We start from the raw sequence: 27,880 nt of genomic DNA, 5'->3' as shown, positions 1-27,880 counted from the left end.
AAGGTGCACAGAAATCTGTACTGTGTTCATGGATGAGGAGATTCAGTGTTAAGATATCAATCCTTTCTAAAATGATCTATAGATTCAACACAATCCCAATCAAAACCCCTGCAGGATTTTTTTATAGTGATTGACAAGTTGATTCTAATGTTTTATAAAAATGCAAAAGACCTAGTATAGCCTAAAAAGTTTGAAAAAGAAGAATAAAGTGGAAGGCCTTACTCTTCATGTTTCAAGACTCATAAAGATATTCAAAACAATGTGTTATTGACATAAAAATAGATATAATAGATCCGTGGAACAGAATAAACAGTGTAGAAATAGACCCAAACATGTATATGATCAGTTGATTTTTGCCAAAGATAATAAGGCAATTAAATAGAGAAAGAAAAAATTCTATAACAAATGATACTCTGACAATTGGATAGCCAAATGCCAAAAGCCAAAAGCCAAAAAATAAAAAACAACCTAGACTTCTATCTCCAAACATATAAAAAATTATCCCCAAATTGATTATACAAGTACCAGTACCAGTTGCCATCAAATTTATTCCAACTCATGGCGACCACATGTATGTAAGAGTAGAACTGTGCTTCATTTGGTTTTCAGTGGCTGATTTTTCAGAAGCAGATTGCCAGTCCTTTCTTCTGAGGCACCTCTAGATGATTTCTAACCTTCAACCCTTTTTTTTTTTTATTGTGCTTTAGATGACAGTTTACAGAGCAAATTAGTTTCTCATTAAACAATTAAAACACAGATTGTTTTGTGACATTGGTTGCCAGCCCCGCCATGTGTCAACACTCTCCACTTCTCGACCTTGGTTTCCCCGTTTCCATTTTTCATGTCCGTTCCTGCATTCTTATCTTTCCTTTTGGGCTGGTGTGCTCATTTAGTCTCATATACATGGTCGAACTATGTGTGTTATTGTTTGTTTTATAGGCATGTCTAGGTTTCAATGGGTTTAATCTTTGGCTGAAAGGTGAACTTCAGGGGTGACTTCAGTACTGAGTAAAAAGGGTGTCTAGGGACCATACTCTCAGGGTTTCTCCAGTCTTTGTCTGACCAGTAAGTCTGGTCTTTTTTTGTGAATGTGAATTTTGTTCTACATTTTTCTCCCACTCTGTCTAGGACCCTCTATTGTGATCCCTGCCAGAGCAGTCAGTGGTGGTAAACAGGCACCATCTGGTTGGTCTGAGCTCAGATGAGTGAAGGTTGTGGTAGTTGTAGTCCATTAGTCATTTGGACTAATCTTTCCCTTGTGTCTTTGGTTTTCTTCATCTCCTTTGTGGATGAGACCAGTAGATGTATCTTAGATGGCTGCTCACAGGCTTTTAAGACCCCAGACGCTACTCACCACACTCAGATGTAGAACATTTCCTTTATAGACTCTTTTATGCCAGTTGAGCTGGATGTCCCCTGAGACCATGGTCCCAGCCCTCAGCCTAGTAGTTTGATCCTTCAGGGCATCTGGATGTGTCTCTGAAGTGTCTCTGAACTTGGCCTGGTCAAGTCGTGCTGACTTCGCCAGCACTGTGTACTGCTTTACCTTTCACCAAAGTTACCGCTTATCTAGTCAGTGTTTTCCCTCTCCATCCCTCCCCTCGCTTGTAACCATCAAAGATTGTTTCTTTCTCTGTGAAAACCTTTTCCTGAGTTTTTATAATAGTGGTCTCATACAATATTTGTCCTTTTGTGATTGACTTATTTTCACTCAACATAATTCCCTCCAGATTCATCCATGTTGTGAGATGTTTTGTAGATTCATCATTTTCTTTATCATTGCATAGTATTCCATTGTGTGTATATACCATAGTTTGTTTATCCATTCATTTGTTGATGGGCACTTTGATTGTTTTCATCTTTTTGCTATTGCAAATAACGCTGCAGTGATCATGGATGTGCATATGTCTATTCATGTGACGTCTCTTATTTCGCTGGAATATATTCCTAGGAGTGGGATTGCTGGATCATATGGTATTTCTATTTCTAACTTTTTAAGGAAGCATCATATCATTTTCCAAAATGATTGTACCATTTTATATTTCCACCAGCAGTGTGTAAAAGTTCCAATCTCCCCATAGCCGTTCCTGCATTTGTTATTTTCTGTTTTTTTTTTTTTTTATTTGGTGCCCATAATGTCAGGGTGAGATGGTATCTCACTGTAGTTTTGTTTTGCATTTCTGTAATGGCTAGTGATCATGAGCATCTCCTCCTGTGTCTGTTAGCCGCCGGAAAATGTCTTCTTTGGTGAACTGTCTGTATTTTTTTCCCATTTTTTAATCAGATTATTTAACTTTTTCTTGTAGTGGTGTTGGATTTTCCTATAGATTTTAGATTATATATTTTAGAGATATGTCATAAATAAAAATTTTTCGTGATGTCTTTTCATGAGCATAAGTGTGTAATTTTTACAAGATCACAGTTATCTAATTTACCTTCTGGTGTTTATGTATTCTTAGCTGTGGTTTGTATCCTATTTATGCTGTATTTTAGGGCCTCTTTTTTTTAGCATTGACCCTATTTTTTCTTCCATGATCTTTATAGTTTTTCCTTTAAGTTTTTGATCCATTTTGAATTAGTTTTTGTGTATGGTATGAGGTATGGGCCCTGTTTCATCTTTTTACAGATAGACATCCATTTTTGTCTGCACCATTTAATGGACTTTGGGGCTTTGTCAAAGAAGCTGACCATATGTGGGTGGATTCACATCTGGGTTCTTGACTCTGTTCCATTGGTCAGTGTGTCTGTCATACCAGTACCAGGTTGTTTGTTTTTTTCTTTCTTTCTTTCTCCTTTGCCCTGGATGGGATGGGACCAATAGATGTATCTTAGATGGCTGCTCACAAGCTTTTAAGACCCCAGATGCTCCTCACCAAACTAGGATGTAGAGCATTTTCTTTATGAACTGTGTTATGCCAATTGACCTAAATGCCCCCCGAGACCATCTAGGAAGCCCAGTTACTCATTACCTCAAGGTGTTTGGATGTGTCTAGGAAGCTCCTGTGACTTTGCCTTGGTCAAGTTGTGCTGACATCCCCTATGTTATGTGTTGTCTTCCCTTCACCAAAGTTAACATTTGTCTACTATCTAGTTAGTGCTTTTACCCCCCATCCCTCCCCTCCATCATAACTATCGAAGATTGTTTTTTTCTGTATATAAACCTTTTCTTGGGTTTTTAAAATAGCGCTCTTATACAATACTTGCCCTTTTGTGATTGCCTAATTTCACTCAGCATAATACCTTCCAGATTCATCCAGGTTGTGAGGTGTTTTGCTGATTCATCATTGTTCTTTATCATTGCATAGTATTCCTCTGTGTGTACATAGCATAGTTTGTTTATCCGTTCATCTGTTGATGGGCACTTAGGTTGTTTCCATCTTTTTGCTGTTGTCAATGATGATGCAATGAACATGGGTATGTGTATGTCTATTCATGCGAGGGCTTTTATTTCTCTAGGGTATATTCCTAGTAATGGGATTGCCGGATTGTATGAGTATGTCTACTTCTAGCTTTTTAAGGAGGCACCATATCATTTTCCATAGTGGTTATACCATTTTATATTCCCAACAGCTGTACATAACCGTTCCAATCTCCCTGCAACCTCTCCAACATTTGTTATTTTGTGTTTTTTGGATTAATGCCAGTGTTGTTGGGGTGAGATGTTATCTCAATATAGTTTTGATTTGCATTTCAGTGGTGCAGTGGTTAAGAGCCTGGCTGCTAATCAAAAAGGTCAGCAGTTCGAACCCACCAGCTGCTTCTTGGAAACCCTATGGGGCAGCCCTTCTTTGTCCGTGAGGATCACTATGAGTCTGAATCTACTCAAAGGCAAAGGATTTTTTTTTTTTTTTTTTTTAAATGGCAAATGATCGGGAGCATTTCCTCATTTGTCTGTTAGCTGCCTGAATGTCTTCTTTGATGGAATATCTGTTTATATCCTTTGCCCATTTTTTTTTCTTTTAAATCTTTTTGTTTTTTAATTGTGCTTTAGGTGAACGTTTATAGCTCAAGTTAATTCCTCATTCAAAAATGTATAGACTTACTGTTTTGTGACATTAGTTGCAGTCCCCACAATGTGACAGCACAGTCTCCCTTTCCACCCAGGGTTTCCTGTGTCCATATGGCCAGTTGCTGTGCCATCCTGCCTTCTTATCCTGCTTTTGGAAAGAAGTGCACCTTTGGTCTCGTGTATCTGATTGAGCTAAGAAGCATAATCCTCATGTCTTATTATTTTTTGTCTTGTACTCCTGCCTAGTCTTTGCGTGAAAAGGGGGCTTTGGAAGTGGTTTTAGTTCTGGGTTAACAGTGTGTGTAAGGGCCATAGTTTCGGGGGTTCCTCCAGTCTCTTTCAGACTATTAAGTCTGGTCTCATTTACATGAATTTGAGTTCTGCTCTACATCTTTTGCCTGCTCTATCCAGGACTCTCTGTTACGTTCCCTGTAGGGTGGTCATTGGTGGTAGCAGAGCACCATCTAGTTCTTCTTTTCTTAGGTTGGTGGAGTCTCTGGTTCAGTTGGCCCTTTAGTGCTTTGGGTAGTATTTTCATTGCATCTTTGGTTTTCTTCATTCTCCTTTGCTCTGAGTGGGATGGGACCAATTGATGTATCTTACATGGCCACTCACAAGCTTTTAAGACCTCAGACACCACCAGAGTACCAGGCTGTTTTGACTACTGCATCTGTACAGTAGGTTCTGAGGTCAGGTGATACAAGTCCTCCTACTTTGTTCTTCTCCTTCAGTAATCCTTTACTTATCCAGGGCCTCTCTCCTTTCCATATAAAGTTAATGATTTTTTCCATCTCATTAAATAATGCTGTTGGTATTTGGCTTGGGATTACATTTTATTTGTAGATTGCTTTGGGTAGAAATGACATTTTCACAATGTTGAGTCTACCTATCCATGAGCATGGTATGTTTTTCCATTTATGTAGGTGTCTTTTGGTTTCCTGTAGTAGTGTTTTGTAGTTTTCCTTGTATAGGTCTTTTGACGGCACTGAGTTTTTTGGTTTAGGTCTTTTACGTTCCTGGTTAGATTTCGTACTAAGTATTTTATCTGGGGGTGGCAGTATAAATGATATTGCTTTCCTTATTTCCTTTTTGTAGTTCTCTTTATTTGTCTGTAGGAATCCAACTGATTTTTGTATGTTTATCTTGTATCCTACTACTCTGCTGAATCTATTAGTTCCAGCCATTTTCTTGTGGAGTCTTTAGTGTTCGCTATGTATAGTATCACATCATTGGGAATAGGTATAGTTTTACTTCTTCCTTACCAATTTGGTTGTCCTTTTTTTCTTTTTATTGTCTTATTGCTGTAACTAACACTTCCAGCATAGTGTTAAATAGGAGTGGTGTCTTTTCCCATTCTCAGGGGGAATATTTTCAGCCTCTCTCCATTGAGAATGATGTTGGCTGTTGCTTTTGTATAGATACTGTTTATTATGTTGAGGAATTTACCTTCTATTCCTTTGTTTATTTAGAGTTTTTATCAGGAATGGGTGTTGGCCTTTCTTATATGACTTTTCTCTCTCTATTGAGATGATCATGTGATTTTTTTTTTTTATTTATGTGGTGGTTTGTGTTCATTGATTTTCTAATTTCGAACCATCCTTGCATACCTGGTATGAATCCCACTTGGTTATGGTGCAGTATTTTTTTTTTTATAGGATGCTGAATTCTGTTGGCAAGAGTTTCGTTGAGAATTTTTTCATACATGGTCTGTAACTTTCCCTTTTTTGTGTGGTGTCTTTGTCTGGTTTTAGTATCAGTAACTTCCAACCTTTTGGTTAGCAGCTGAGCACATTAACTGTTTGTACCACCAAAACTTCTGGAATAATATATAGGGGACTTACAGTTTCTGATCTGACTAAAAAGCTTGGAAGTCATCACTTCCTTCCACACTACAAGAAAAGAGCTGACAAACTGAAAATTAGCACCTCTTTTTAGATCCATCAGATAATTGAGGTCTATGGCATTTGTTGATTTCTGTAGTATAAGTACTTCTATCATGGCCAATTTCAATTATTAACGTAAGGTCACTGAAGATAGAGATGTGAAGAGGTACCTGGTAGTGCACCATTATATAGTATTGCCATCAAACAGCTATAATAGACATAATAATCTTAAACTTATAGAAGATAATAAAAGCTGTAAAATAATTAGGAAGTGATGAGTTTCAAATATTTATTAACTTTGCTTTAAATAAAAATTATTAATTCTAAATTATTATAATTTTTACATAATTGCAATGTTTAATAACTGACTTGCATAATTCATACAGTTTTAAGAATCAGCTATCACAAGCCTTTAGGAGCTGATTCCATCACATCCACTGGGTGAATCTCAAAATAATTATGTATAATAAAAGAAGGAAGGCAAAAAGAGTAATGTAAGATTTAATTAATATGTAATTCTAGAAAATTCAAACTAATATATAGCAATAGAAGATCAGTGGTTGCCTGGAAATCAGGTAATGGGGCTGGGCATGTCAGATTATAAGGGGAAACAAGGAAACTTTTGAGAATGAAATCTTGTTAATAATTTTTGGTTATATTTTGATTTCACCCTGCAAAAGTTTAAAAACTATAGAGACTAAAAGGAATGTGTTGTATTTAATTTAAGAATTGTTTAAAAACTTTTAATGTAGTTTAGAAGAATATATGTACAAGATTTTTAAAAACACATGCACATAAATACACCAAGTCTATGATAATAGATTGTTATATCTATTTTTTGTTTCAGTTAACAACTAGTTAATTTGATAGCACCTCAATTTGAGTCAACTCTACAGCAACTGTTTGTTTTAATTTGGTTTCAAAAGTATAACAAAATAATAGGTTGAACCCAAGTTTTTTTGTTCCACCTGAAGCAATTGAATGATTAGTTGCATTAAATGCCCAGAAATTGTTGTTGGAACTGACTCAGTAATTATTTCATTATGTTCTAATTTATATTAATTAACCACTTATACTATGATGAGATGAACAGTTACTATTGAAAGATTATGCCCTTTTGCATTTAGTAGTTATTTCTGTCTTATATATATATACATGAATATATATATACATAAATTTATATATATATATTTATATATATATAATTTATATATATATACACGAATTTATAAATGTGTTAATTTGTTTTATTGTTATGGTTCATTAAACAAAATTAGCATGGCAAATTATAGAAATCAAAACTTAATATTATTAGCTTTATAATGTTTATAGATCACTTTTTAATGCAAACTCTTAGTGCCCATTTAACTCAGCTTTCGATGTAAGCTCAGTTAAAAATCCCTGATAAAATATTGATACAAGTTATTCTAACCTTGAAAACAACAACATGTCTACATATCTGCATATATACTTACAAGTATAACAACATGGTATTGGCCTAAATATAATGTGTCATAGAAATCAATGTAGAAAATCTATAATTTCTTAAAATGTCAAGAAACCTAAAAGAATATTATTTTACTTGCTGAACATGTTTGATAATAAACTTACCTTCATCTCCCCAAAGCTAAGCATTATAAATATTTTTAACACATTCAGGTGTACATGTATACGGTGCTGGCTGTGGCACAAAATCTGTTGCATATCTTGAAAGACAAATACTAAATAAATGCCTGTTTTAATGTGTACACTTCTGAATAGAATTTATCAGTCTCCACCAATAGCCATTTTCAATCAGCAGATCCTTTTCTCAGGGAACCTTTATTTTTTCAGTGCACAATACTATTCGTCACAACAGCTGTATCTTTTGTCTATTACCCAGTGTATGCATTTCTTTACTTGAATCCTCAGTTTTTTATTAATTCTGATGAAGTCAGGTTTCAATCCCTAATCACATAGTTTCAAATTGTTCCATGAATATGGACTTCTTAAAATCTATAACTAGTATGATCATCTAATTCATAACCCAAACCAGAATAGTTTTGAGGGTGAAACAGAGTTATCCTTGAACAGTAGACCAGCATGCATCAGTAGGCAGGTTGGAATGTATGAGCATCCTATTAATAGCTCTAGTTATGGTTTTTAGAATATACAAAAGCTGCGGGAGAGAGGGAGGGTGGATAAAAGGAAGCTTGCAATTGGATAATTTGATTTAAAAAAAAAAATTCAGCAAACAGTTATTGACCATCTACCATGGACTACCTACACTGTGCTAGGTCCTAAAGATATGGAAAATGAATAGTACCTGGTTTCTGTATTCAATGAGCTCCAAATGGATAACAACGAAAAATAATCTAGCATACCTTGCTGCCACAGCAGAAAACTCAGCAGAAACTGGTTTCTTCTTTTTCTCCCCAATTTTTTATAACTTACTGTAACCTCTTTAAATAACAAGTATCGAGTAATTTTTTTTTTGATTGAAAAACTGAAGTTATATATTTTGAGGAAGGAAAATAATATAAGATCCTCCTTGAGAAGGGAACATAAAGTAAAAAGATTCATAAAATGAGATTTATATTTAAGAAGAGAATTACTCAATTAAGTAAATCTCTTGGATGTGAACCTCCTTAGTTTTCTCAGATGCCACTTTACATGTCCTTTCTCTGTACCGATAAGAAATCTGAAAGCTATGGAATATGTGTGACCCATCCATGGAGCTAAACAAAGGTCTTACTAAGATTAAATTGGAATTTGTTTTAACTTTTTTTTACAAACTACTGGTCTGTGTTGTGCTTCCTTTCAGGTGTAATGGTAAGGGGTTTGTTACTGTTAAATTAGAAGTCTGTCTTTATTCTTATAAAATACAATTCTCAAATTATGTATATGTCTGTGAAGCCAATTTTAGTTAAGTAATTTACAGAGTTCTTAATTTTGGCTGGTATAGGAATTAGTGATAATTTGTCAATTGTTCCTATTGTTAATCATGTGGAACTAAAATTCCAGTGAATGCACTAGGTTTTCATTTTTCCTTTTCTTTTTTTTTTAATCCTTTTTTGGAAACCCTGGTGGCATAGTGGTTAAGTGCTACGGCTGCTAACCATAAGGTCGGCAGTTCGAATCCTCCAGGTGCTCCTTGGAAACTCTATGGGGCAGTTCTACCCTGTCCTGTAGGGTCACTATGAGTCGGAATTGACTCGACGGCAGTGGGTGGGTTTTTATCTTTTAAATGTTTTAATAGTCATATTAACTGGTCTTCCTTGTAGACATATGGATGTTATCCTATCACTGACAGCATCGTACTTCAGGATGGATCTCGAAATGTTCTTTTTGACGGTGAATGCAGTGCCATTCCTCTTCAAGCTGTTGTTCCCAGCATAGTAGACCATATGGTTGTCCAATTCAGAACGGCCAGTAGCAGTCCATTTCAGCTCACTAATACCTAGGATATCAATGTTTATGCATTCTACTTCATTTTTGAGGATTTTCAGTTTTCCAAGGTTCATACTTCGTACATTCCACATTCCAAATATTAATGGATGTTTGCAGCGGTTTCTTCTCATTTTGGATCGTGCCACATCAGCAAATGAAGGTCCCAAAAGCATTACTCCATCCACGTCATTAAGGTCAACCCTACTTTGAGGAGGCAGCTCTTCCCCAGTCATCTTTTGAGTGCCTTCCAACCTGAGGGGTGTTCTTCTGGCACTATATCAAACAACGTTCTGCTGCTATTCATAAGGTTTTCATTGGCTGAATCTTTTTGGAAATAGACTGCTGGATCCTTCTTCCTAGTCTATCTTAGTCTGTAAGCTCAGCTGAAACCTGTCCACCATGGGTGATGCTACTGCTATTTGAATACTGGCAGCATAGCTTCCAGCATGACAGCAACACGCAAGCAATCACTAAGACCAAAGATGAAGAAATTAAAGATTTTTGCCAACTTCTGCAATCTGAAATTGATCAAACATGCAATCAGCATGTATTGATAATTACTGGAGATTGGAATGCGAAAGTTGGAAACAAAGAAGAAGGATAGGTAGTTGGTGATAGAAACAATGCCAGAGATTGCATGATAGAATTTTACAAGACTAGCAACTACTTCGTTGCAAATGCCATTTTTCACCAACATAAATGGTGACTCTACTTATGGACTTTGCCAGATGGAATACACAGGAGTCCAATCGGCTATACCTGTGGAAAGAGATGACGGAAAAGCTCAATATCATCAGAACAAGGCCAGGGGCCAACTGTGGAACAGACCATCAACTGCTAAGTTCAAGTTGAAACTGAAGAAAATTAAAACAAGTCCACACGAGCCAAATTATGACCTTGAGTATATCCTACCTGAATTTAGAGACCATCTCAAGAATAGATTTAAAGCATTGAACACTAATGACTGAAGACCAGATGAGTTGTGGAATGACATCAAGGACAGCGTACATGAAGAAAGCAAAAGCTCATTAAAAAGAAAGAAAAGACCAAAATGGATGTCAGAAGAGACTCTGAAACTTGCTCTTGAACGTTGAATAGCTAAAGCAGAAGGAAGAAATGATGAAGTAAAAAGTTGAACAGAAGATTTCAAAGGTCAGCTTGAGAAGGCAAAGTATTATAATGAGATGTGCAAAGACCTGGAGATGGAAAACCAAAAAGGGAAGAACATGCTCAGCATTTCTCAAACTAAAAGAACTGAAGGAAAAATTCAAGCCTTCAGTTGTAATATTGAAGGATTCTATGAGGAAAGTACTAAATGACTCAGAAAGCATCAAAAGAAGATGGAAGGAATACAAAGAGTCACTATACGAAAAAGAATTGGTTGACGTTCAGCCATTTCAGGAGGTACCATATGAGCAGAAACCAGTCGTATTGAAGAAAGAAGTCCAAGCTGCACTGAAGTCATTGGCAAAAGACAAGGCTCCAGGAATAGACAGAATACCAACTGAGATGTTTCAACAAATGGATGGAGCACTGGAAGTACTCATCTATGCCAAGAAATTTGGAAGACAGCTGCCTGACTGACTGGAAGAGATCTATATTTAATCCTATTCCCAAGAAAGAAGATCCTACCACATGCAGAAATTATCGAACAATATCATTACTATCACACATAGGTAAAATTTTGCTGAAGATCATTCAAAAGTGGCTGCAGCAGTATATAGAAAGGGAACTGCCAGAAATTCAAGGTGGACTCAGAAGAGGACGTGGAACCAGGGATATCATTGCTGACGTCAGATGGATCCTGGGTGAAAGCAGAGAATACCAGAAAGATGTCTACCTATGTTTTATTAACTATGCAAAGGCATTCGACCGTGTGAATCGTAACAAATTATGGATAACATTGTGGAGAATGGGAATTCCGGAACATTTAATTGTGCTCGTAAGGAACCTATACATAGATCAAGAGGCAGTCATTTGAAGAGAACAGGGAATACTGTATGGTTTAAAGTCAGGAAAGGTATGTGTCAGGGTTGTATCCCTTCACTATACCTATTCAATCTGGATGTTGAGGAAATAGTCTCAGAAGCTGGACTATATGAGGAAGAATGGGGCATCAGGATTGGAGGAAGACTCATTAACAACCTGCGTTGTGCAGATGACACAGCCTTGCTTGCTGAAAGTGAAGAGGACTTGAAGCACTTACTGATGAAGATCAAAGAACACAGCCTTCAGTACGGATTACACCTCAACATAAAGAAAACAAAAGTCCTCACAATTGGGACAATAAGCAACATCATGATAAACGGGGAAAAGATTGAAGTTGTCAAGGATTTCATTTTACTTGGATCCACAATCAACAGCCATGGAAGCAGCAGTCAAGAAATCAAAAGATGCATTGCATTGGGCAAATCTACTGCAAAAGACCTCTTTAAAGTTGAAAAGCAAATATGTCACCTTGAAGACTAAGGCGTGCCTGACCCAAGCCACGGTGTTTTCAATCGCATCATATGCATGTGAAAGCTGCACAATGAGTAAGGAAGAGCAAAGAAGAATTGACACCTTTGAATTGTGGTGTTGGTGAAGAATATTAAATATACCATGGACTGCCAAAAGAAGGAACAAATCTTAGAAGTACAACCAGAATGCTCCTTAGAAGCAAGGATGGCAAGATTGTGTCTTACGTACTTTGGACATGTTCTCAGGAGGGATCAGTCCCTGGAGAAGGGCATCATGCTTGGCAGAGTACAGGTCAGCAGAAAAGAGGAAGACCCTCAATGAGGTGGATTGACACAGTGGCTGCAACAATGAGCTCAAGCATAACAATGATTGTAAGGATGGCTCAGGCCTGGGCAGTGTTTTGTTTTGTTATGCATAGGGTCGCTATGAGACAGAACCGACTTAATGGCGCCTAACAACAACAACAACATGAAACCCCAGTGAAACTTCTAGTTTTTTGAATGGCAATATTAGTGCTGTCTCCTTGTTTAGGCACTATAGTAAGTTTGAATCAAGTGGAAATTCTTCTGACATTTTCAAAACCTAAAATCCAATGTACTGCTTAATTTTAACAGTTCTGGAGAAAATGGATTACTGGTCCCACAGTCATATTTGAAGAAAAGCATATCATTTTTGTTAGTGGCATGGTGGTGTATGTCATAGATAATTGATTATTAACTGAAGGGAAGAGAATTCATAAATGTGGCCACTTTTTAATAGTTCATATAAAAACATATTAAGATTGTAAATTAAAATGCCCAAGATTATAATAGTGTCTTCTTAATGTGAGGCACTTCATCTTTCTCTACCTCAATTTCTAAATATCTAAGATGGGAATAATAATTGTCCCTCCCTCAGAAGGTTTTTGTGAGGTGTAAAAGTGCATGAACAGAGGTGGGGCCGAGATGGCTGACTAGGTAGAAACTACTGCGGATCCCTCTTGCAACAAAGACTCGGAAAAACAAGTGAAGCAATCACATACATGACAATCTACGAACCCTGACCATCAAACACAGATCTAAAGAGTTGACCTGAGTGACGGGAGCGAAAATCTGTGCCTTGAAGCAGCAACCGCCTCTGGAACCAGCGTCCCGTTCCACAGTCTTGAGCCCTCGTGCTTCTCTGGTGCCGAGTGGCGGGGCTGATTGCGGTTGCTGAGGCGGGGCAGGCACGGGACACAACCCTAACCCCTAGCCCTTGGGGAAACCTCGATAGAGACTCAGCCAGTGCAAGCACGCTGCACACTGACGCAGCTAATGAGAGAACAAGCAACCACGGGGAAGCAGCGACTGTTTTCAGAGCCTGGAGCCAGCGTCCCAGTCAGAAAACCTTGGCACTGGGCTTTGAACTGGGTGCAGGGGAGCTGAGCACGGCTTCCTGAGACAGCGCAAGCATGGGACGCAGCTCTAGCCCCCTGAAGTGACCTTGGGGGGAGCCCAGCCAGCGCATGCAGGCAGCACAATGATGCAGCTGACAGGAGGAGAAGTCACCGGGTGTCAGTGACTGGTTTTGGAGCCGGGAGTGCAGCGTCCCAGCTGGGGAACCTTGGTGCTGGGCTTTGGACTGGGAGCAGAGGAGCTGACCATGGCTTCTGAAACAGCACAAGCATGGGATGCGGGCCTGACCCTCTGGGGCAGTCTCCACCCAGCCAGGGCACACAGGCTACAGGCCCCTCAGGAAGCTCAGATAAAAGAGTCATCACCAAGCAAGATAACTTTGTCTGTATTGCTGGGTGCTACTCTCTCCTATCTATCTGATCCCTCCCCTCCCTGCCCCAGGCAGCTTCATTAACACTGGAATTTCCTGGGCCAGAGAGTGAAGTGCTCTGCTGTTTTTTTTTTTTTCCTTTCCTAACCCATTCTCCTGGCCTGAGAGAAGCAGCTACTAAAAACCCAGGGACGAAAAATCCTTCCCTGACTTACCTAATCTGGAATAAAAATACAGAACCAGCTCCAGCGAAGCATATGAGGTCCACAGTCTTTGGTTTTCATCTCTAGAAGGAACAAGGTGGCTATTATAATGCAAAGGCAATTCTGATAGAGATTTGACTGTAATCGTTTTAGTGGATCACTGGAAAAACAAGTTTTCCAGGTCTGATATCTCTACCTATTAAACAGAGTCCTCACTGATCCACAACAGGGAACTGAGGGGTGACGCTCCACCCAAACCACCTAGCCACCTGCCAAGAGGCCTGAGGATACTGACGCCTACCAATCTTTAGGGGTACAAACATTGGGTGCCTAAGGTACACCTGCAGAGCCCACCCACCAAAGCGCTTTAGGAATAGAGACACACCTACATCACTGGCACATGGGGGAAGGCTGTCAGCATCCTGCCCCCCCTGGAGTGTGGCCCCCTACTGCTACTAGAATCTGGTGCACACAACTATCACCACTACTCCTCTAAGTTAACAGGCGACAGTCCACACCACACACTTGGTGACCCAAAATTAGAACACCTAAGCTGATTCTATTCAAGAATAGTGAATGGACTCTTAGGCTTATATATCTGGTAACAGCCCAAACCAGCTGGTAATAGGACATAAGTGATTCAAAGGCTACAACAATCAAGATAGCGCAATCTAGTAGCCCGTCTGGGTATATTGAAAGAAAACAAAACAAGATAAGACTCAGTGAGCAAATATAAAATAAATCATTACAATATCTTATAGATGGCTCGGAGACAGCAGTCGATATCAAACCACATAAAGAAGCAGACCATGATTGCTTCTACAACTCCCCAAATTAAAGAATCAAAATCTTTCCCAAATGAAGATACAATCCTGGGATTGCCAGATGCAGAATATAAAAAACTAATATACAGAATGCTTCAAGACATCAGGGATGACCTCAGAAATGAAATAAGACAATCTACAGAAAAAGCCAAGGAATACACTGATAAAGCAGTTGAAGAACTCAAAAAGATTATTCAAGAACATAGTGGAAAAATTAATAAGCTGCAAGAATCCATAGACAGCATTCAGAAATCCAAAAGATTAACAGTAAAATTACAGAATTAGACAACTCAATAGGAAGTCAGAGGAGCAGACTCAAGCAATTGGAATGCAGAATGGGGAACCTGGAGGACAAGGGAGTTGACACCAATAGAAGAAAAATCAGATAAAAGAATTAAAAAAAATGAAGAAACCCTAAGAATCACGTGGGACTCTATCAAGAAGAATAACTTGCGTGTGATTGGAGTTCCAGAACACGGAGGGATAACAGAAAATACAGAGAGAATAGTTGAAGATCTGTTGGCAGAAAACTTCCCTGGCATGATGAAAGACGAAAGGATATCTATCCAAGATGCTCATCGAACCCGATATAAGATTGATCCAAAAAGAAAATCACCAACGCATATTATCATCAAAGTTGCCAAAACCAAAGATAAAGAGAAAATTTTAAAAGCAGCCAGGGATAAAAGAAAATTCACCTACAAAGGAGAATCAGTAAGAATAAGTTCAGACTACTCAGCAGAAACCACGCAGTCAAGAAGGAAATGGGATGACATATATGGAACACTGAAGGAGAAAAACCGTCAGCCAAGGATCATATATCCAGCAAAACTCTCTCTCAAATATGAAGGTGAAATTACAACATTTACGGATAAACACAAGCTTAGAGAATTTGCAAAAGCCAAACCAAAGCTACAATAATTAACTAAAGGAAATTGGTCAGAAAATCAATAATATGAGATACCACCACAACACAAGGTCACAGAACAGAACATCCTGATATCAACTCAAATAGGGAAATCACAAAAACAAATTAAGATTAATTTTAAAAAGAAAAAAATGCTCAAAAGAGGGAATCATTGAAGTCATTATGTAAAAGATCACATTAATCAAAAAGAGGGACTAAATACAGGAGGCATAGATCTTCCATACGGAGAGGAAAACAAGGTGATATAGGACGATACAAGTCAGGTTTTTACTTAGAAAAATAGGAGTAAATATTAAAGTAACCACAAAGAGGTCTAACAATTCCATAATTCAAAATGAAACCAAGAAAAACATAACTCAGCAAACATAAATTCAACTACTATGAAAATGAGGAACACAATTTACAAAGAAAAACATCTCAGCACAAAAAAGTAAGTGGAAAAATGAATTGTCAACAACACACACAAAAAGGCATCAAAATAACAGCACTAAACTCATACTTAATGTATAATTACACTGAATGTAAATGGACTAAATGCACCAATAAAGAGACAGAGAGTCTCAGACTGGATAAAGAAACACGATCTGTCTATATGCTGCCTACAAGAGACACACCTGAGACTTAGAAGCACAAACTAAAACTCAAAGGATGGAAACAATATATCAAGCAAAAAACAATCAAAAAAGAGGGGCAATATTAATTTTAATATTAATTTCTGACAAAATAGACTTTAAAGTTAAATCCACCACAAAAGATAAAGAAGGACACTACATGATGATTAAAGGAATAATTTCCCAGGAAGATATAACCATATTAAATATTTATGCACCCAATGACAGGGCTGCAAGATACATAAAACAAACTTTAACAGAACTGAAAAGTGGGATAGACACCTCTACAATTATAGTAGGAGACTTCCACACACCACTTTCGGAGAAGGACAGGACTTCCAGTAAGAAGCTCAACAGAGACACGGAAGATCTAATTGCTACAGTCAACCAACTTGACCTCATAGACTTACACAGAACACTTCACCCAACAGCTGCAAAGTTTACTTTTTTTTCTAGTGCGCATGGAACATTCTCTAGAATAGACCACATATTAGGTCATGAAACAAACCTTTGCAGAATCCAGAACATCAAAATATTACAAACCATCTTCTCAGATCATAAGGCCATAAAAGTAAAAATCAATAACAGAAAAATCAGGGAAAAGAAATCAAATACTTTGAAACTGAACAATACCCTGCTCAAAAAAGACTGAGTTATAGAAGACATTAAGGAGTCAATAAAGAAATTCATAGAATGCAATAAAAATGTAAACACTTCCTATGAAAACCTCTGGGACACAGCAAGAGCAGTGATCAGAGGTCAATTTATATCAATAAATGTACACGTATATAAAGAAGAAAGAGCCAAAATCAGAGAACTGTCCTTACAACTTGAACAAATAGAAAGCGAGCAACAAAAGAATCCATCAGGCACCAGAAGAAAACAAATAATAAAAATTAGAGCTGAACTAAATGAAATAGAGAACAGAAAAACAATTGAAAGAATTAAAAAAGCCAAAAGCTGGTTCTTTGAAAAAATTAACAAAATTGATAAACCATTGGCCAGACTGACTAAAGAAATACAGGAAAGGAAACAAATAACCTGAATAAGAAATGAGATGGGCCATATCATAACAGACCCAACTGAAATTAAAATAATATCAGATTATTATGAAAAATTGTACTCTAACAAATTTGAAAATCTAGAAGAAATGGATGAATTCCTAGAAAAACACTACCTACCTAAACTAACACAGTCAGAAGTAGAACAACTAAATAGACCCATAACAAAAAAAGAGATTGAAAAGGTAATCCAAAAACTCCCAACAAAAAAAAAGCCCTGGCCGGGATGGCTTCACTGCAGAGCTCTACCAAACTTTCAGAGAAGATGAACACCACTACTACTAAAGGTATTTTAAAGCATAGAAAATGATGGAATACCACCTAACTCATTTTAGGAAGCCAGCATATCTCTGATACCAAAACCAGGTAAAAAGACACCACAAAAAAAGAAAATTACAGACCTATATCCCTCATGAATATAGATGCAAAAATCCTCAACAAAATTCTAGCCAATAGAATTCAGCAACATATCAAAAACATAGTCCACCACGACCAAGTGGGATTTATACCAGGTATGCAAGGTTGGTTCAATATTAGAAAAACCACTAATGTAATCCACCATATAAATAAAACAAAAGACAAAAACCACATGATCTTGTCAATTGACAAATTGATAAGCATTTGACAAAGTCCAACACCCATTCATGATAAAAACTCTCAGCAAAATAGGAATTGAAGGAAATTTCCTCAACATAATAAAGGGCATCTATACAAAGCCAACAGTCAACATCATTCTAAGTGGAGAGAGCCTGAAAACATTTCCCTTGAGAACAGGAACCAGACAAGGATGCCCTTTATCACCACTCTTATTCAACATTGTGCTAGGTGCCCCAGCCAGAGCAATTAGGCTAGACAAAGAAATAAAGGGCATCCGGATTGGCAAGGAAGAAGTAAAATCATCTCTATTTGCAGATGATGTGATCTTATACACAGAAAACCCTATGGAATCCTCCAGAAAACTACTGAAAGTAATAGAAGAGTTTGGCAGAGTTTCAGGTTACAGGATAAACATACAAAAATCACTTGGATTCCTCTACATCAACAAAAAGAACTTCAAAGAGGAAATCACCAAATCAATACCATTCACAGTAGCCCCCAAGAAGATAAAATACTTAGGAATAAATCTTACCAAAGATGTAAAAGACCTATACAAAGAAAACTACAAAGTACTAGTGCAAGAAACTAAAAGGGACCTACATAAGTGGAAAAACATACCTTGCTCATGGATAGGAAGACTTAACATAGTAAAAATGTCTATTCTACCAAAAGCCATCTATACGTACAATGCACTTCTGATCCAAATTCCAACGACATTTTTTAATGTGATGGAGAAACAAATCATGAACTTCATATGGAAGTGAAAGAAGCCCCAGATAAGTAAAGCATTACTGAAAAAGAAGAAGAAACTGGCAGGCCTCAATCTACCTGATTTTAGAACCTATTATACAGCCACAGTAGTCAAAACAGCCTGGTACTGGTACAACAACAGGCACATAGACCAATGGAACAGATCTGAGAGCCCAGATATAAATCCATCCACATATGAGCAGCTGATATTTGACAAATGCCCAGTGTCAGTTAATTGGGGAAAAGGTAGTCTTCTTAACAAATGGTGCTGGCATAACTGGATATCCACTTGCAAAAAAACGAAACAGGACCCATACCTCACACCAAGCGCAAAAACTAACTCCAAGTGGATCAAAGACCTAAACATAAAGACTAAAACGATAAAGATCATGGAATAAAAAATAGGGACAACATTAGGAGCCCTAATACAAGGCATAAACAGAATACAAAACATTACTAAAAATGACGAGGAGAAACCAGATAACTGGGAGCTCCTAAAAATCAAACACCTATGTTCGTCTAAAGACTTCACCAAAAGAGTAAAAGGACCACCTACAAACTGGGAAAAATTTTCAACTATGACATCTCCGACCAGCACCTGATCTCTAAAATCTATATGATTCTGTCAGAACTCAACCACAAAAAGACAAACAACCCAATTAATAATTGGGCAAAGGATATGAACACGTACTTCACTAAGGAAGATATTCAGGTGGCTAACAGCTACATGAGAAAATGCTCTCAATCATTAGCCATTAGAGAAATGCAAATTGAAACTACGATGAGATTCCATCTCACTCCAACAAGGCTGGCATTAATCCAAAAAACACAAAATAATAAATGTTGGAGAGCCTGTGGAGAGATTGGAACTCTTATACACTGCTGGTGGGAATGGAAAATGGTACAACCACTTTGGAAATCTATCTGGCGTTTCCTTAAATAGTTAGAAATGGAACTACCATACAACCCAGAAATCCCACTCCTCGGAATGTACCCTAGTGAAATAAGAGCCTTTACACGAACAGATATATGCACACCCATGTTTATTGTAGCACTGTTTACAATAGCAAAAAGCTGGAAGCAACCAAGGTGTCCATCAACGGATGAATGGATAAATAAATTATGGTATATTCACACAATGGAATACTATGCATCAGTAAACAACAGTAATGAATCTGTGAAACATTTCATAACATGGAGGAACCTGGAAGGCATTATGCTGAATGAAATTAGTCAGATGCAAAAGGACAAATATTGTATAAGACCACTATTATAAGATCTCGAGAAATAGTTTAAACTGAGAAGAACATATTCTTTTGTGGTTATGAGAGAGGGGAGGGAGGGAGGGTGGGAGAGGGTTATTTACTGATGAGATAGTAGATAAGAGCTACTTCAGGTGAAGGGAAGGACAACACTCAATACACAGACGGTCAGCTCAACTGGACTGGACCAAAAGCAAATAAGTTTCCTGAATAGACTGAATGCTTTGAAGGTCATCAGAGCAAGGGTGGGACTTTGGGGACTATGGCTTCAAGGACATCTAAGTCAATTGGCAAAATAAATTCTATTAAGAAAACTTTCTGCATCCCACTTTGAAGTGTGGTGTCTGGGGTCTTAAATGCTAACAAGCAGCCATCTAAGATGCATCAATTGGTCTCAACCCACCTGGATAAAAGGAGAATGAAGAGCACCAAGGTCACTGGATAATTATGAGCCCAAGAGACAGAAAGGGCCACATGAACCAGAGACTTACATCATCCTGAGACCAGAAGAACTAGATGGTGCCCGGCCACGACCAATGACTGCCCTGACAGGGAGCACAACAGAGAACCCCTGAGGGAGCAGAACAGTGGGATAAAATAGTAAACAGTGGGACAAAAAAATACAGACCCCAAATTCTCATAAAAACACCAGACTTAATGGTCTGACTGAGACTAGAAGAATCCCGGCGGTCACGGTCCCCAAACCTTCTGTTGGTCCAGGACAGGAACCATTCCTGAAGACAACTCATCAGAGATGGATTGGACTGGAGAATGGGTTGGAGAGAGATGCTGATGAGGAGTGAGCTACTTGTATCAGGTGGACACTTGAGACTGTGTTGGCATCTCCTATCTAGAGGGGAGATGGGAGGGTAGAGGGGGTGAGAAACTGGCAAAAGGGTCAGGAAAGGAGAGACTAGAAGGAGGGAGCAGGCTGACTTATTAGGGGGAGAGTAAGTGGGAGTATGTAGTAAGGTGTATATAAGTTTATATATGAGAGAGTGACTTGATTTGTAAACTTTCACTTAAAGCACAATAGAAATTATTTAAAAAAAAAAAAAAAAGTGCAGGACCATGTAAGTGCTGTAGACATGTTTGCTATTGTTAGACTTCTTATTCTCAATCTCCTGTATGTCTCCATCAATTCATTCCTAGAATATTATGGTAGTAGCTTCTTTATTTACCTCCCTGACTACAGTGTCATCCCCCTAATGCTTGTTTTTTTCATTTATTCTAGGGTAATCTTTCTGAAATCCAGATCTTATTGTGTTACTCCTCTGCTTAAAGTTTATTTAATGTTGTTGCTTTCCAGATAAAATTTAAACTCCTTACCCTGAGCACCCAAAGCTTCATAGTCTGGTCCTTACTTGTTTCATCACCCTAGTTTTCTCATGCCTTCTTTGTTAATGTTCTTTCCTTTTCCTGCTGTTTTTCCTTCCTGAATATAAACTGTTTACCTTTTGAGTCTCATCTCAAGCATTGTTTCCACCAGAAGACCTTTCCTGACCCTTCCCCTTATATGCAGTTTGAATTTGATGTACCCCACCTGGATCACAGTGTTTGTCAACGTCAGGGAACTTATCGTATTGTCTTGTAACTATCTCTTTTATTGTCAGTGTTTCCCTATAGGACAAGCTTTTATGGACAAAGGTTGTGTTATGACTTTGTATCCCCAATTCCTAACAGATGATTGGCAAATAGCAGCTGCTTAACAGATGGTTGCTCAATAATCAATTGATTAATTGATGCTTGAGGGAAAGTAAAAGAACAAATGAACAACCTGCCCATATCCTATATTCTGCCTCTATGACAACTCTCATAAAAAGCACGAGATAGTGAAAAGAGGTTAGATTTTGACTTAGACCATTCAGGTTCCCTGCTATTTAGTTAAAAAAGCAAACAAACAAAAGAACTTTAAGTTTTTTAAATAAACTTACTGTAAACTGTAGTTTCCTCATCATAGTTTTAATTTGCATCATATAAATATCTTATGTTGACTCTCATGTAGTACAGTATGTATAAAGCATTGTAGAAATGTATTTTGAAGGCAGCACTGATGATAACAACTAGACTCTAGAGCGAGGCTGTCAGGGTTCCCATCCGGGATCTGCCATTTACTATTCCTGTGATTTTGGACAAGAGCCCTGGTTGCACAGTGGTTAAGTGCTTGGCTAACCTAAAAGATTGACAGTTCCAACCTACCCACTGCCCCCCGGAAGAATGATGTGGCAATTTGCTTCCATAAAGATTTACATACTTGGAAACCCTATGGGGCAGTTCTACTCTGTCCTATAGGGTCTCTATGAATCAGAATTTACTCCATGGCAGCAGGTTTGCCCTCTTTGCGCCTCCATTTTCTCCTCTGTGTAATGGCAATTATAATAAAATCTGCTTAGGATTGTTGTGAGGGGTGTATGAGATGGTGCATATCACACTCAGCACAGTTTCTGACACATAGTAAGCACCCAATAGATATTAGCATTATTCTTTCAAAAATTTTCACTTAAGAAATCTGCTTTCAGAGAAACATTAATTAATTCTATCTGCTGTATAGGAGCTCTGGTGGCGCAGTGGTTAAACCGCTTGGCTGCTAACCAAAAGTTCAGCAATTTGAACCCATCAGAAAAAGATGGGACAGTCTGCTTCCATAAAGACTGGTAGCCTTGGAACCCCTGTGGGATAGTTCTGCTTGGTCTTTACAGGGTCACTGTGAGTCGGAATTGACTTGATGGCAATGGGTTTGGTTGGTTTATCTTCTATATACCATTTAATGTTAATGAGATAAGATCAAAGCAAAACAGACATGTCTTAATGAAATGAATTCATGATATGCATAATGAATATCATGCCAAAAAGTTTTGCCATCGTGCTTATATTAAAAGGTCTTTGATATGTAAGGTCATGTGTATGTAAATTTTACTTAATTTTGACTCTTTGTCAAATTGCAGTGTCCTCTCATGTGGCAGAGCAAGTGGGAAGGCCCAGAAGATCCCTTGCAATACCTCAGAGGCCTGGTAGCTCGTGCCCTTGCAATACAGGTAAAAGAAAATGGTTTGGTAATTGCATTGAATGATTAAGTTAAAAATAAATGGTACCATGGATCCGTATTTTGAGATAACTTCTTTGCTAGTGACCGATGAGAATGGTATCGTGATTTTGTACATGAAGCACCATTTCTAACTCTGTCATCTATGATTCTGTTAAAAAAAAAAGTTATTTCTGCTTATTGTAGCTTTTCAGCATTTTTGAGAATTTTAGAAAACAATCTACAGTTTTGGTATGTATAGATCATAACTGGAACTGATATGTACCGAGTCATTTGTTTTAGAGAGTGTACTCCTTTGGGGAGCTAATTTCTTCAGATTTTTTTCAGATGGATAAAGGTTTTTCAGAGCAACCCAGTCAAGTTACTGCAGGAAGATTGAATAAGGAATGGTATAGACAGAGTGCGTTTTTTTTTTAGCATTAGCAAACAATACATACAGATTCGTTGGGGCCTGCAATGTATCCCTTTTCCTTTATCATTTTCTTCACTGTCTTACTACCTTCTTTCTCTGCTTGTTGCATCTGATTCACACATACCCTTCTTTACCACACCAACTTCTGCTGTAAGTAACTTGATCTGTGTCCTTCTCTATGTAGAAATCTTCACCCATGCTTTTTTTTTTTAGCAGTACACATAGTTACCCACATCTTTAACTTTGTCATCACTCATAAGTGCTTTACCTTTGAATTCCTAACATTGTACATACCACTCTTTGACCACAACTACATTCGCTCTCAAGTTCTCATTCTCTTAGGCCTTCTATCTCATCTTGCTCAGGGTCCTTGTAGTCTGTCACTATATTTCCAGATCCAAATTCGATAGTATCCGAGTTCAATCCCCAGTTCAGCCTAGAATCCATGGCACATCACTTTAACTCTTTGCTTTTCTTCTTCTTCTTTTTTTTTTTCTTCTTAGCATCTTCAGTATTCTAACGCTTTTCCTCATGCTTCATCCTTCCTGAAAAACATTGAACTTGGTTCATACACAGGCAATTGAGCTCTGCTGGTGATACTTCAGATATAAAGTGTCCAGCACTGGATGGGCCCTGAGCACTGGTCCTATATCCCACAGAGACTGTTACAAACCTTCACTACTTTCTTGAGAACTCCAGTCTGACACTGCCTTTCCTTTTCCTTGAATAACTTATTATTTCACAGAGAAAATTCAAGCTTTAAGATATGACCTTTCATATCACTCTCTTCCTACCTTCCTCTCCTATGTACAGACAGATCTTTCTGAACTCATCCTCATATCTTTATTCTAATATAAAAGAAATTGTCCTTCTGTTGTTGAAGGCTCATCTCTAAGCCCTTATAAAAAAAAAAAAAAAAAGACTGTAAATGCTTTCATCTCTTTAGAGACGTCCTCTGGAGTGTCTTCCATTGTTTTCCTTTCTTTTCATCGTTTCTTCTCTTGCTATATCCTGCCAGCCTACAAATGGGACTCCTTTGAAGGGGTAGGACTCATCTGAATATTCTCTGGGTTATAAAATTACTAGAGAAAAAAGCACTGATCTGAAAATGAGGTTAAAATTAACTAGAGAAGAACCAAGCATAGACTCTGATTTACTCATCTTTATATCTGCTGTATATATGGCTGGCACATAATCTGTCAATAAATGCTGAAAGGAAGGAAGGAAGAAAGAGAGAAAGGAAGTGGGGGAGGGGGAGAGAAGGAAAGGAAGAAAGGCTGGAGTATATGAGGGAAGGAAGGTAGTAAAAGGCAAGCAGGGAAGATAAATAGTCCATCAGTGATTTTAGAACGTTTGAGGATTTTCTAAAGCTCAAGGTTAAGAACTCAACTGACAACCAAAAAGTCAGCCGTCGAATCTGCCAGCTGCTCTTTGGAAACCCTGTGTGGCAATTCTACTCTGTCCCATAGGGTCGCTATGAGTTGGAATCGACTCCACAGCAACGGGTTTAGTTTTAAGCTCTCTCAGTATGTTATAATTACCTGGCTGTGAGAATTTATCACTTCACATTATATGTCAGTATTCTTTGCTTTATATTGTTTTTGTAAAGGGAAAAGAATTTTGTTTTTGTTATTTGCTGCAAATGGTAGCCTGTATTACACCAAATGTGTAAGTATGCTTAATAATTATACTGTGTGCTTAAAATGAAAATATATTGTTACAGAAATTACTGTCCTTTAAAGCAATTTTACGTGGATTATTACAATTTTTCTCTGGCATGATTATTCATACTTAGTGTGTTGAATACTGGTCATCAAAACTGAACATTTTTTCACATGGTACAATTTCCTTAAAAGCTATATAGGCATTTGGAAGCCCTGGTGGCGGAGTGGTTTAGAGCTCAGCTGCTAACCAAAAGCTTAGCTGTTCAAACCCACCAGGCACTCCTCCGGAACTCTACGGGGCAGTTCTACTCTGTCCTGTTGGGTTGCTGTAAGTTGGAATTGACCTGACAACAATGGGTTTGGGTTTTTGTTTTTTTTATCCCAGCCATATAGGCCTTTAGCCTCAATGTTAATGTTAAAATACCCTCTTAACCGTCAACTTTCAGCCCTAACGTTAGCTTACTTCCTCACCGTCCGACCAGGGAACGTGCACTATTCCTCACTTCCACCACTGTGTGGCGCTATACTGTGCTACAGCTTTTCGTAGTATTTAGTTTTCTTTTCCTGATTGCTTTTACATATACTTTTTTTTCACAGTTATAAATATACAAAAATGTCCGTATCCCTGAGGAAACCTTTAATATTTGAGATTTGCTTCCCATCTGTTTATTCAAAGGTCTGATAGGTCCTTTGTCTTCATCTCTATCTTCTCTATTTCACAGGTAAATATCCAGAGTGGCTTGTGAAGGTTGGGAAATAGTGTAGCTACCTATTTGGGGAAGAAACAGATAGGAACCTGGGGAGGCAGGGAGTATTAGAAATATTTGTCAAGGATCCATGAAAATAGCAGCTTTTGATCTCTTATGAAAGTGTGATGATCACACTAAATCCAAACAGGTCCACAGCAGCTTGAGCCCAAGTGCAGCCATAGTTTAAGATCCCAGGGTCTCGCATTTAGGGGTGTAACATATGGGGGAAAAGAACAAGCTACTGAGAGTTATCAGCTCCATACAGGCTTTGCGTAAGAGCAAGGTAAGACTGACTAGCATCAGGGATGACATTCATTTATTCATTAAGTCAAAAATATTGTAAGTAGCTACTTTATGCTAGGCCCTGTGTGAAGAACCAGAGATACAGTGGTTAGTAAATAGATATAATTCCTGCCTTCTCAGAGTTTAAATTTTTTGCATTCATTCATTTGTTTAGCAATTAATAATACTGTAAATGTGATAAATACTTTCATGGTGCCAAGCACTGTGCCAAGGTTGCTGAATGTAAAGAGATACACAAAGTAGACATAAGCCCTATTCCCAGGGAACTATTCTTACAGTTTATCAGAAAAGATAGACATCTAAATAAGCAGCAACAGTAAGATTGATAAAGCAAGTATAGTACTATGAGATCAAATAGCAGGAGTAACTAAACTAGAGCGGGCTAGGAAAGAAATGCTTAAGCTGAGAATTGAGTAGTAACAGACCAAGTGAGGAGGAAAGAGAAGAATATGCCAGGCAGAGAGAAGGCCAGAGTTAAGGGTAAGCCTTGTGCTTTCAAGTAACTGAAAGCAGAGTGTAGAGTGCAAGAAGGAAGGGTGCTCAGAAATTAGGTTACAGAGGCAGAAAATGTCCAGTTGTGATACTATATTAAGGAATTGCATTTGATCCTGAGGGCAAAAAGGAGCCACTGGAGGAGTTTAAGGAATGAAATGACATGGTTGGATTATGTTTTAAAGAGATCATTTTGGCTGCAATGTGGAGAGACCCTCAGTCTATTATGTGGCATGTAGTTAAAGACCCCCTCTGAATCTTGGTGATTTAGAGAGAGCCAGAGAGCCCCTAGATACCCAAGGAACTTCAGCCAGAGGGAGCCCTGTAGACAGCCTGGCACTTATTCTCTGATGTCTGCTCTAGAAGATCCTTTAGAGCAAGAAGGATTTTTTTTTTTTTTTAGTTGACTGTTTCCAATACCTAGCTTACTGTTAGCTAAATTAGTGAATGAACAAACCAATGAAATAATGAAATGTTGTTATTAGGTACCGTCGAGTAGGTTCCAACTCCTATTGACCATGTGTACAACAGAATGAAACACTGCCCAGCCCTGCACCATCCTCATAATGGTTGCTACGTTTGAGCCAATTGTTGCTGTCACTGTGTCCGTCCATCTCATCATGAGCCTTCCTCTTTTTTGCTGACCCTGTACCTTACCAAGCATAATGTCCTTCTCCAGGGACTGGCCCTTCCTGATAACATCTCCAAAGTACATGAGACGCAGTCTCACCATTCTTGCTTCCAGGCAGTACTGTGGCTGTACTTCTTCCAAGACAGACTTGTTCATTCTTCTGGCAGTCCATGGTATATTCAATACTTTTTGCCAACACCATAATTTAAAGGCATCAATCCTTCTTCAGTCGTCCTTATTCATTGTCCAGCTTTCACATGCAGAGTAGGCGATTGAAAATATGGCTTGGTTCAGGCACATCTTAGTCCTCAAAGTGACATCTTTACTTTGCAACACTTCAAACAGGTATTTTGCAGCAGATTTGCCCAATGATTTCTTGGCCATTGATTGTAGATCCAAGTAAAATGAAATCCTTGATACTGTTAATATTTTCTCCATTTATCATGATGTTTCTTATTGGTCCAGTTGTGGGTTTTTTTTTTTTTTTTTTTACTTTATGTTGAGGTGTGATCCTTACTGAAGGCTGTAGTCTTTGATCTTCTTCATCAGTAAGTGAATCAAGTCCTGTTCACTTTCAGCAAGCAAGGTTGTGTCATCTGCACGTCGCAGGTTGTTAATGAGTCTTCCGCCAGTGCCACATTCTTCTTCATATAGTCTAGTTTCTCGGATTAAATTTGTTCAGCATACAGTTTAAATAAGTATGGTGAAAGGATACAACCTTTCACACAGCTTTTCTGATTTTAAACCATGCACTATCCCCTTATTCTGTTCAAACAACTGCCTTTTGGTCTGTGTACAGGTTCCTCATGAGCACAATTAAGTA

At 38.1% G+C, this 27,880-nt stretch overlaps 1 protein-coding gene across 3 annotated transcripts in view; it reads left to right on the top strand.

Moving 5' to 3' along the window:
• The window catches only part of DYNC2H1 (dynein cytoplasmic 2 heavy chain 1), a 412,907-nt gene that overhangs the window by 312,876 nt on the left and 72,151 nt on the right, over positions 1-27,880 (top strand). For all 3 annotated transcript variants that reach the window (XM_049889447.1, XM_049889448.1, XM_049889446.1), the window contains exon 85: positions 22,709-22,798. In XM_049889447.1, the coding sequence (XP_049745404.1) occupies positions 22,709-22,798 (90 nt within the window). The remainder of the gene's footprint in view (positions 1-22,708; positions 22,799-27,880) is intronic.

Source organism: Elephas maximus, chromosome 7 (assembly GCF_024166365.1).
Source record: "Elephas maximus indicus isolate mEleMax1 chromosome 7, mEleMax1 primary haplotype, whole genome shotgun sequence".
NCBI lineage: Eukaryota > Metazoa > Chordata > Mammalia > Proboscidea > Elephantidae > Elephas > Elephas maximus.
This window is presented reverse-complemented; position numbering and strand designations above follow the sequence as displayed.